This window comes from Danio aesculapii, chromosome 14, assembly GCF_903798145.1.
Source record: "Danio aesculapii chromosome 14, fDanAes4.1, whole genome shotgun sequence".
NCBI classification, from domain to species: Eukaryota; Metazoa; Chordata; class Actinopteri; order Cypriniformes; family Danionidae; genus Danio; species Danio aesculapii.
In genome coordinates, this window is record NC_079448.1 from 50,947,499 (window position 1) to 50,960,706 (window position 13,208).

Here is a 13,208-nt window from a genome sequence, read left to right on the forward strand (position 1 = left end):
ACACTGTAAAAAGCAATTAGTTACTTTACAAAAGTGAGTAAATCCATTGCCTGTTGATTTTAAAGGAACACTACACTTTTTTTAGGCTCATTTTACATATCTTCTAGTGTAAAACAGATGAGTTTTACCATTTTTTTATCAATTCAGGCAATCTCTGAGCCTAGCGGGAGCACTTTTAGCTTAGCATAAATCACTGAATCAGACTAGACCATTAGAATCTCGCTCAAATGACCAAAAGATACTATTTGAATGTGGCCAATTTTTTGGCAATGCATTTCATTGCATCTACTGCAGCCAATGGTACTGCAGCAAAGTTCCTTTATTATTATGCTAAAATAGGTAGTGCGAGCCATATTTCGAGACTATTCGTTTTCCATAAATCATGATGTAACTATAGAAGAAGAGTCAAGCTTTAAATAGGAAAATCCGACACTCTTTAGTCATTTGAGTGAGATGCTAATGGTCTAATCAGATTCAACTATCTATGCTAAGCTAAAAGTGCTGCTGCTAGACTTGGAGATCGGCTGAATGGATAAAAAAAAAAAGTTTTCTCAACTATTAAACCTGTTGCAACTTGGAACTGTTAAGTTGACTTAAATCTTATAATTATGCATATATTTACCTAATTTTAAGTCAACGAGTTTCACTTTTTTCCCCAAGTCAACCAATGGCTTTTTACAGTGCAGTTTTTAAATCACACCTACTCCAGCCAATGGTACAGCAGCAATATTCCTTTATTATAATGCTAAAATATATCATCTGAGCCATATTGACCTAGAAACTAAGTTGGACTTTTCAATTTCCGTCGATCATGATGTAACCAAAGAAGAAAAGTCAAGATTAAAATAGAAAAATTGTCTAAACTATTTGATCATTTGAGTGAGATGCTAATGGTCTAATCAGATTCCATTATCTATGCTATGCTAAGCTAAAAGTGCTTTTGTTAGACTTGGAGATTAGCTGAATGGATAAAAATAAAGGGAAAAACTCTAGTGGAGATGTAAATAAGAATTCTGTTGCAACTTGGAACTGTTAAATTGCCTTAATTTTTATAATTATCCATATATTTACCTACTTTAAAGTCAACGGGTTTCACTTTTTTCAATTAATCGACTTTTCCAGTGCATGTTTACATAAACGACAGCAAGACGCATTGAAAGACAGCTTGAGATGAACTGGAAGAATTAGAGTAAATAAGGATTGGACAATTAGCATCTCACTCAAAAGTGACCAAAGATTGCACCTACTGCAGCCAATGGTACAGCAGCAAAGTTCCTTTATTATTATTATTATGCTAAAACAGGTATAGTCCAAGCCATATCGACCTAGGAAAAAAAACAACTTTACATTTCCATCGATCTTGATGTAATTATAGAAGAAAAGTCAAGCTTTAAATAGGAAAAATTACTGAAACTCTTTGATCGTTTGTGTGAGACGCTAATGGTCTAACCCGATTCAATTATCTATGCTAAGCTAAGCTAAAAGTGCTTCTGCTAGACTTGGAGATCGGCTGAATGGATTAAAAAAACGTTTTCTCAACTATTAAACCTGTTGCAACTTGGAACTGTTAAGTTGACTTAAATTTTATAATTATGCATTTATTTACCTAATTTTAAGTCAACGAGTTTCACTTTTTTTCCATGTCAACCAATGGCTTTTTACTGTGCAGTTTTTTAAATTGCACCTACTCCAGCCATTGGTACGGCAGCAATATTCCTTTATTACTATGCTAAAATATATAATCTGAGCCATATTGACCTAGAAACTAAGTTGGACTTTTCAATTTCCATCGATCATGATGTAACCATAGAAGAAAAGTCAAGATTAAAATAGAAAAATTATCTAAACTATTTGGTCATTTGAGTGAGATGCTAATGGTCTAATCGGATTCCATTATCTATGCTAAGCTAAGCTAAAAGTGCTTTTGTTAGACTTGGAGATTAGCTGAATGGATAAAAATAAAGGGAAAAAACTCTAGTGGAGATGTAAATAAGAATTCTGTTGTAACTTGGAACTGTTAAATTGCCTTAATTTTTATAATTATCCATATATTTACCTACTTTAAAGTCAACGGGTTTCACTTTTTTCAATTAATCGACTTTTCCAATGCATGTTTACATAAACGACAGCAAGACGCATTGAAAGACAGCTTGAGATGAACTGGAAGAATTAGAGAGTAAATAAGGATTGGACAATTAGCATCTCACTCAAAAGTGACCAAAGATTGCACCTACTGCAGCCAATGGTACAGCAGCAAAGTTCCTTTATTATTATTATTATTATTATTATTATTATTATTATTAATATTATTATTATTATTATGCTAAATCAGGTATAGTCCAAGCCATATCGACCTAGAAAAAAAGCAACTTTACATTTCCATCGATCGTGATGTAATTATAGAAGAAAAGTCAAGCTTTAAATAGGAAAAATTACTGAAACTCTTTGATCGTTTGTGTGAGACGCTAATGGTCTAACCCGATTCAATTATCTATGCTAAGCTAAGCTAAAAGTGCTTCTGCTAGACTTGGAGATCAGCTAAATGTATTAAAAAAAAAAAGAGTGTTTTCTCCACTATTAAACCTGTTGTAACTTGAAACTGTTAGATTACTTAATTTTTATAATTATGCATCCATTAACTACTTTTAAAGTCAAAGAGTTTCAATTTTTCCAAGTCAACTTATTGCCTTTTACAGTGCATGTTTACATAAACGACAGCGAGATGCATTGAAAAACAGCTTGAGATGAAGAATTGGATGGATTAGAGAGTAAATAAGTTACTATAATTAAAAAACAAAGTGCAAAATGAGCAAATGAGTGCAAAAGTATGGCAGCGAGAACCAGGAACAACCTCTTTGTATTTTATACAAGCTGGTAAATTTGGATTCTTTGATAAAAACGGAGCTTACAATACAATCTTATTTATTTTTTTAATTTGGAGCATAATTTATTCTTAGTACAAAACATTAAAAAAAGAAGGTATGCATGTGGCTCATATACAATCCTAAAACTGTGTATTTATATATATATATATTTGATTAAATTTTGTACAAAGACCTGGGAGGAGCCCTCTGATATATAATATAGGGGCGTCAGAACATTACTAACCTCGAGAACAGTGCTACAGATCTTCCAAGGGTGATTTTGTGTGTATAATAAGAGGATGAAAAGGTCCTATTCGACCCAATAATCGCTGGTTAAAAGACTCCCTGGTTAATCTTCTCATATAAAACCTCCTTCTCTAAGAAAATCCACAGTGAGATCAAGCGCAGTTTAAATCAGTCACAAAAGAAACCAAAAGAGAGCCTGCCTCCATAGAACAGGTTAAAACAAAACAAGAGTGTGCAAAAAGCATAGTCGCTGAATACAGACATCTAAAATAATTTGGTTTACATTAAGCTCACACCTTTACAACTCCCAGCTTGAGGGGGGGAGAGAAAGATAAATAAGTGCTTTTGTTTTTAGTTAGCGTGTTAAAAACATTCTGTAACAGTGCACTCGCGTTGAACGTCTGAATATTGCACCATTGATGGGAGAATAGTACATCAGGAGATGAAGCACCGATGTGAAGCGAGTTTCAGCACCGCACAAGTGGAAAAGCTCCCAGGATTCCACTCTCTCACTTACTGAGATTGGTCTGCGTAACACATCGGTCGCTCATGCAAAAGAGACTGCAGTGATGTGTAAGTGTGTGTGTGCAAATGTCGAAAGTCTACATCAAATTGAAGCTGAATGCATACTGGTAAACAGGTTGTAGAGACAGTTAGGGCTAAAATGAAAACTGTATGTTCCCTTACTCAACCTCAGGCCAATCTTTATATTAGCTGAAACTGTGGTCCATTATGATTCATCATAATGCAATTCAATGTCATTCAAGTTACTGGTTTCCAGCACTTAGAGCAAAAAAAAATAAATGCACGTCATGCACATGCATGCATACATACATACATACATACATACATACATACATACATACATACATACATACATACATACATACATACATACATACATACATACATACATACATACATACATACATACATACATACATACATACATACATACATACATACATACATACATACATACATACATCCACCCACATACATACATAATGTACATACATGGATACATACACACGTATATACACGCACGCACGCACGCACGCACATATATACATACATACATAAATACACAAAGCATACATGGATGTGTACACACACTTCACGCATACATATACACACTTACGTCATGCATTCATATGTCAAGCGTACATATATACAGTATACACACACACACACACACACACACACACACACACGTCACATGCATACATACATGTCGCGCATACATACATATATATACACACACCAAGCAAACATGGATACACACACACACATACATATATACATGCACACACGTCATGCATACATGCGTGCGCACACACACACGTCAAGCATATTTACACGCACGCCGCGTATACATACACATATATATACACACACACACCAAGCAAACATGGATACACACACACATACATATATACATGCACACACGTCAAGCATACATGCGCGCACACACACACGTCAAGCATATATACACGCGCACACACACACACAAAACATGGACACACACACGCATACATGCATGCATACACGTCGCACATATACATACACACGCGCACATACATAGATACATACATACATAGATACACACACACACACACACACACACACGCACACACACGCACACACACGCACACACACACACACACACACACACACACACACACACACACACACACACACACACACACACACACACACACACACGTCAGCCCTACATACATACATAGCAAACATGGATACACATACATGCACACACGTCATGCATACATACACTCATACACACACACAATCACACACACACGTCACACATACATACGACTCTGGCATGCATAAATACACTTCACACATACACGAGTCTGGCATAAATACATACACACACTTCACACATAACACGCATACACACATACATAAACACACACACACATACAAAATTAACACCCACTACTTGAAGGTCTTATGAAATGGAATGATTGGTCTGAGCAAGAAACACACTTGGCTTTTTTCTCAACAACAATTAACTTACAGCCTTTGCTAACAGTTCTAAGCATTTGTGACAACCTTCCAGATTGCAGCAGAATGTTTCTGAAGCATACAGGATACACAATATTTTGATTCACAACAACACATGCATCCTTCCTCATCCCTGTAAACATGCTGCACAGCTCATGTGTGTGTTATCAAGCCACGAATGATAATAACCTTAGAAATAATGTTCAGTTTCTTGCACTAAACAATCATCTCGCTTCATAAGACGCCATCAGAAGCAATGGCTATTCATTTTTTGTTGAGCCTGTATGATTTTTGTGACTCTATCCATTGACATGCGTTTAATAAAACCACCAAGAACCATAGTTTCAGCTTAAAACATCTTTTAAAAAGTCTTGAATCATGTGAGGAAGAGTAAATTAAAGCTCATTTTTAGGTAAAGTTGGCCTTTAATGCTAATATCGGCTGGCTTTTAGTATCAATTAAATCATTCTGCAGTCCCTTTATGTATGTGACCGAGTGTGTTACCCTCATCTTACAGCTTGGATACATGCACACGAGCTATGCCCATATATTAAAAGATAATTAATGATAACATCAGTCAATAGGAGGGGATTGATTTAACAAAAATAAAAAGATCTATAGCTTAACAAAAACAAAACGAGTCTCCCTGACATATAGGTACTTGTTTGGACCCTAAAATGACTAAAGGTAGAAGAGAAAAAAATATATATATGTCGATTTTTAAAAATAAAGAATAGCTTAGAGGTTTTATCGTTTCAGAAAAACGTAGGACTCTGCAGTGCCACCAGTGGCCAGGAGGGCTCACTACCTGTGCGCAGGTAAGTGGACTCCATTGAGAGTGGACGGATAAGGCAGGACCAACTCCAGTTGTGCAAACAGGGAGAAGTGATCGGAGGGGATAAGAGGGTGCGGGCAGCCACTGACATTGTTCTCCAGGAGCCAGTTTGTGTCCAAAGGCCCAAGAACGCCCAGCACGTTCAGCTGCGGCCTGGAGTAGAAGATGTAGTCAATGACACCCTAACATGGGAAGGAAAAACAAAGGGAAAGTGGTGAGCATGTGAAGCAAGATTTGTTTTTCGAATGAGATTTTAATAGTGCTGGCACCATAACTGGATGCATTGTGAATGGAGAAGTTATTCTGCATCGTTTCTGTGCTGTTATTATTGTGGATGGAGATATTGCAATGTCCGCTTGAAATTATATAGTGTGCAGCCCTACTTGAGACGAAGGCTGCACAATATATCGTTTCAGCATCGATATCGCAATGTGATCACGGCGAAGGATTTTAGATTATAATTTATCATTTGCATGTGTTTTTGAAGCCTGTGATGGTTTGAGGATTTTAAAAGAACTTGCTATTTTTAATTGTACAGATTATTTTCTCTTTATTATTCAATTACTATACCTGATAGACTGTTAAGACTCGGTAAATGATAAAACACCTTATTTTAATGGGCTATATGCACATCTGGTGTTTTTCAGCCAATGACGAACAACTGGTGAAACCTTTAGGTGACTATTTTCGATTTCATATGAAGATCGCCGACGCTGCATACATTTCTTTTCGTCAAGTAGCCAGTTCATTGCTGTGACACGCTCTTTCACGGAGGCTGCATGAGAGAAAGCGCAACTTCTTTATTTTCTTTATTTTACAAATTCGCAACTTTGGTGTTATTATGTGTACATATATTTCCATGGTTATATAGACATGGTTCTAGTATTGCATAAGTGGGGGCATTATTTTACCGTGGTAAAGTGGAGCATTCCTTGGCAAGTTAATACTTTGTTTAGTAATTAAATTTCATAGTTATAAAATACATTTATTTCCCAGAGATGGGTTGCGGCTGGAAGGGCATCTGCTACGTAAAAACGTGCTGTATAAGTTGGCGGTTCATTCCGCTGTGGTGACCCTGGATTAATAAAGGGATTAAGCCGAAAAGAAAATGAATGAATGAATGTGCATATTCCCCATTGTATCTTTTTCTTTATTGTATATTATATTTTATGCAGATGCACTCCCAGTCAATCTAAAATGATCAATTCTTTCCAAATAGAGATATTCAAGTCATCTGATGGAATTGTATTCATATCCCAATATATATAAAAATATATATGAAAAGTTAAGAGTTGTAATATTAATGATACACAATACACTTCCTTGCACATGTATTTTACACAAAGACATCACCTTTTTTGAAGGACGCTGTTTACTGAATTACGGCATGTTAACTAGGTTTATACTGCTATACACAACTCCTTAACTATTCTGATTTTGACTAATGTAGTAATAATCTGCACCTTTTGTAAAGCTGCTTTGGAACGATAATTATTGTGAAAAGCACTGTGCAAATAAACATATGATCAAACTATAACATTAGTAAATAAAAAGGATATGAATGGTAACTACAATTTTAAGTGATAATCAGTGGGGTTTTTGTGTGGTAAAATATAACTATGGATGAACACCTTTTTTGTGGTGTATTTTATCAAAGTAAAGGCTGATTTATACTTCATACGCATAGCCCTCACTGTGGCTGCCAACGCTGACATGCACCTCTACAAAAATTAACTACTAAAAAAACTACGTCACAACAACGTGTAGCGCAAGCTTTGTGATTGGTCAACTTGATAGTGGTGACGAGCAAGGACGGTGCTGAGAGCCGCGAGCCTGATAGAGCAATTGTTTATAAGTGTCGAGTCGCGTAAAGGAGCTCCAGGGGTCCGTTGTTCGTACCTGGCTTAAATGATCTAAGATGATTTGGCAGATCCTCTATCTTTTAATCTTGATAAATGATCTCTGGCTGATTTGGTTCTTCAAACAAGTTTGCAAATCAGATTAAAATGTCTGGATGAACTGATCTGAGATCGCTGCATGTGTTGTGAAGGACTGATCCTCGAAATCATGATCAGCAACGCAACGATTGGTTGACGGCACAGCAGCGTAATGACATCATCAGATTAATATTCAATTGAGCAAAATTATATAAAATTCGTAGTAAACGGTTTGGTAAATATGATACGCAATAACTTTCCACATTTGTTGTGGGCTGCATCCTTTATACTTTCATGTGTCAAGAGTATTTAGCAATTTATTTAGTTTTACATTTTAGAGCGGATTTTCTTTACTATAGCCTAGGCCTATTTCAGTTTCTTAATCGGCGTAAGAAATTTAAATTAATTTTGCATCAAAAAAGTATTTTGATACTGGTAAAGGCATCTTTTGCAAAGCATCATATCACTGGCATATTAGCTGTAAAAATAGGCATAACAGCATCAATTATTATTCCTTAATAACAAAACTGTTGAATATTGTGCATGTCTATTATCTTACAGACATTGTACTAGAGCTGGATTGGTTTCTTTAAATAGTAAGCATTTGTCTCTAAAAAAAATCCATATTCTTTGATCCCCTTTAAGGAGTACCACCCCGTTTTTGTACTTTTATATATTTTTAAACTTATATGTATATAAACATAAATATTATTAATTATTTAATATTAAATATTATTATTATTATTATTATTATAAATGAGTATATATATATATATATATATATATATATATATATATATATATATATATATATATATATATATATATATATATATATATATATATAAACTTTTTTTTAACTATTTAACTTTTTTTACTAAGTGTATATAATCTATAGATTACTACTGTAAGAAACTATCAGCATTTGGTACACACAGTATTACCTTTGCTTGAACTGACCCGATCTAATCCTGTTTACATGAAATAAGCCTGCTCCCTAGCAGGTTTGAGCTACCAGAACTGTTGCTATGACAACATTTCTCAGAAGAGTTTTGAAGAACGAAACGATACTGGATCATGACAAATCGTCAATAACCAAATCCAGCTAACTGAGTAATCCACGTACTAAGAACAGACCCCAGATGGAAACATTTGTTTTGGGTTTACCTTATAATTAAAGTTGTTGCATGTCCGCCAATTCCCCCTTCTAAATGAGCGAGTTTTAGCTACTTATAGCGTTCAGAAAAAAACAAAACACCCACAAAGAAACACGACACAGAAGTACATAAAAACCTACTTCCAGCTTCGGAAGTGTTATTGCAGAGCAACACAAACAGCACGCAGAACTATAAACGCATGGCTACAAAATGCAATTGCAAATGCAAAATGCCAAGCAGGCACTGTGGGTCATGCCAATCACTTGGCACAGAAGTATAAATCAGCCTTTAAGGTGCACTCACACTAGGCTATCCGAACGGTGCCACTGGAGGATGGACATGCGCGCTTTAGCACAGTTCAAGGCATCTGTGCCTAGCGTGAGCACGCCCTTAGTCAGGTGTCAGATCTCTTGTGGAGACACAAAGTATTAACTGATAAATCTAAACTTTTTGATTAATTGCACAGCTCTAGGTCGTACGTTTCCGAGCTTTCCCAAACACACTGAGCATTCTGAATCAAAAACACTGAGGATTACAGTATGTGCATTAATACATTCTCCATGTACTCACCCTAAAATCAAACGTGTAATTGGTATAAGGCATGAGCCCGTTCTCGTAGACACTCTTCAGCTTGAACGCATGCATGATCCTTCCGTTAGATGTGCTGTTTTTGCCGTTGCAGTTGAAGTTGGTCAGGCTGTCACTGTAGCGCAGCTCCTTGAAGTCTTTGTGTGTGCTGTCGACTCCACCTGTGCTCAGGTACTCCACAACACCTGCGTTCACATTCACAACTTATTACACACACCTGACACCTGTTATCTACTGCAGCTGACAATATACAGTTAACAGGGTTTCTGCAAGTCAGGTTTACAGCCGCGGTCACATTGCACTTGCCCCATAGACTTCTATTCATATGCATGCAAATGTGGCGGACTGGAAACGCAAGCTCATGCGACAAGTTTCAAAGTTTGCTGCATTGAAAAGTTCAAGTTTGGTGAACTCTGACCTGTAAAATCGCATCACATGATTGCGTGAGATGAATAGAAGATCGAAACATGACCTCTCTGTACAAAAACTGAAAATATGGAGCAATCGCCTTTGGCTTTTTAAAAAAAAAAAAACACTATTTCCACCCCTTTTTGCAGCACCGTACAACAAAATTTTGCATGCTTAAACTCTAGAGTGACCGCAGCATAAGACTTTAAGGCCACTATGAAGCAAATTTCAGACTTATACAGGGCTAAACACCAGGGTTTTTTCCAATGGCATGGTTGGGCCAATGAAAAAGATTTTAACTTGCTTCATCGAAATAATTTTTATTTAGTTAATCCTTAACCGCATATTTTAAATGCGTCAAAACAAGCTAAATCTAGTTAAAATAGTAACATAAAAAATAAAAAAGCTATAATTAACTAAATTTATGGTGACAGGGTTAGCATTGTCGCCTCACAGCAAGATGGTCACTGGTTTGAGTCCCGGCTGGGCAAGTTGGCGTTTCTGTGTGGAGTTTGCATGTTCTCCTCGTTGTGGTGTGGGTTTCCTCCGGGTGCTCCGGTTTCCCCCACAGTCCAAACACATGCGTTAAAGGGGAATTTAATAAAACTAAATTGGCTGTAGTGTACGAGTGTGAATGAGTGTATATGGATGTTTCCCAGTATTGGGTTGCAGCTGGAAGGGTATCCGCTGTGTAAAACATATGCTGGATAGGTTGGTGGTTCATTTCGCTGTGGCAACCCCAGATGAATATAGGGACTAAGCCGAAGGAAAATGAATGAATGAAACTAAATTTATGCACAATAGTCCGTCTAAAACACAAGGAGAATTTTAAAACAAACGTTACTGCATTGAAGATAACTACACCATATTGGTGAATAGAGTTGAATATTTGACTTTTGTTAAATTTTACTAAGATGGATTATTGGAGATTGGTCGGCCCAATTGGGTAACTCTACATAGAGGAAAATTAAGACCTGTTTAAAATGATTTAAGACTTACAACACAACACTTCAGTAAATTAAAGCCCTTTTAAGGCCTAAATATGTGTTTATGAAATTTAAGACATTAAGACCCTGCGGACACCCTGAGCTAAACCAAGTCTGTAATCGCAAACCGCCACATATACCCTTAAATAGTGCGCAATTTGAGGGAGCAACCATTTAAAGTAGTTCAAAACCACAGAGAACATTATGAAGTGCACTCAATCAATCCCACAATGAACAGCAATTATTGCTGAATCTTAATTTGCATACGTATGGTGCTTTCACACCTAGGCTTTTGTTTCGGAACCTGTCTCGTTTCCCCAGTTAGCGCGGTTCGTTTGGATATGTGAAACCATCAATCGCGCTCGCACCCGTGCCAAATCAATTGGTGCAAGATCGCTTGAAAGAGGTGGTCTAGGCTTGATTGAAACAAACTCTGGAGCGAATTGATTGTAGTGAGAAAACAAAACGCTCTGAGCCTGGCTATATCACAGTGTATCATGGATATGTAACAGGGATATATATGGCTATATGAAGAGAGAATTAGGAGTAGGGCGGGATGTCATTCCTAGCGGTAAATGTGCGTTTCATGTCAAATACGAAAGTGAAAGCATGCTGAACTATTAACAAGAGCTTGTTATCTGTTAGGAAAACTGACCGAACTGCAGTCTTGTTTTATCTGTTATTTCTCTTTATAATGTAAAGGCTATAATGCATAATCCTAGCCAAGGTTTTTGTATGAGAAAGTCTTACCTCTGATTTATATCTGGTGACAATGTCTGTGGGTGTCACCATTCAAAATGAAAGCGCAGCTTCCCGCTTATAATGTCTTATTGCTCATTGCCATAAATTAAAATAAGGATGCATGACAGCAGAGCGGGACTCTGCAAAATAAACCCTGAAACTCTGACCAATGTGAGGAGAGTTTGCTCACACGTGACTTGTTTTAGCTCTTTTGGTCTGTTTAGAAAATTTCCTGTGTGAAAGAGAACTGCACCAAGTACAAAGTGCAACATTGTGACAATTTTAATCCCTGTTTCAGAACAAAACAGGTGTGAAAGCACCCTTATACTACGCCCTAAAAGTACTATTTGGGGGAGGAAAAATAAATACTTTTGAGTGTGTAACAGAAAAGTATGCAAACTTTAGGACACAGGTCTCAAACTGGATTCCTGAAGGGCCGCAGCTCTGCACAGTTTTGCTCCAACCCTAATCAAACACAGCTGATCCCACTAATCAAGATGTTCAAGACTAGTTAAGCAGGTGTGAGTTGGAGCTGGTTGGAACTAAACTATGCAGAGCAGCGGCCCTCTAGGAATTGAGTTTCAGACCATTGCTTTAAGACATACTACTTCCTCGTTAACAAATCGTTATGTTGCTTAGTTATGAGCCCTGTCAATAATCCACATCCCATAAACATTTTTCATATTTAATTCCTACCTTATTGGTGAAGCAGTAGCAGGTTAATCTCCCATTCATGCAGTGAGTCTTTAATGCAGAGAAATCTCCTCAGGTCTTTGGATAATTATGCATTCAGACGTTAATGTCCAAACACGTCTTTATATAAGTTCAGCATTGTTATTGATGAAATATAACAAAGAAAACGCGATTTAAATATGTTCCAGTGGGCTAGATATTAATTAACAGTCATACAAACATCTTTACCGAAGCCTCTATACTTTACGATTGGTCTCGCGCGTCCATCATGTTTGTAGTTTATTTACATTTTTCACCCTTGTTTGTAGTTCTAATCGAATTCACGTCCAAAGCACAATGTACTGTGGCCAATATTGGCGATTAGAGTATGGATGCTTCTACACTTAAAATTTTTACCAGAAATAATAAAACATCCGGCAGCCTTTGGCATGCTCTTTTCAACATACTACGATTTGGGACATACTAATTCTATTTTCAAATACTATTTAGGATGGATAGTATGCAAATTGGGATGCAGCAAATGAGTTTTTGTACCCATAATGCACTGTTCAGAGTTTGAGCAATGACTAAAACTACTGACCACAAGATGGCACTTAAAGCGCAATCCTATCAGCGTAGGACTCAAAACAAAACATTTATAGTAGCATTTGTATTCATGACAATTGAAAAGTCTGTTTCATTACTAATAGTTACATCAATAGTTATAAAAAAGCAGTGAATCT

General features: G+C 36.6%; 1 protein-coding gene across 1 annotated transcript in view; it reads right to left on the reverse strand.

The window, feature by feature from the left end:
* Positions 1 to 4,056: 4,056 nt before the first annotated feature.
* Positions 4,057 to 13,208, reverse strand: part of cnot6b (CCR4-NOT transcription complex, subunit 6b) — a 29,286-nt gene continuing 20,134 nt past the window's right edge. Inside the window, exons 11-12 of the mRNA XM_056472616.1 lie at positions 9,641 to 9,843; positions 4,057 to 6,158 (exon numbers count right to left, since the gene is read on the reverse strand). Of these exons, the coding sequence (XP_056328591.1) occupies positions 5,946 to 6,158; positions 9,641 to 9,843 (416 nt within the window). The 3' untranslated portion in view covers positions 4,057 to 5,945. The remainder of the gene's footprint in view (positions 6,159 to 9,640; positions 9,844 to 13,208) is intronic.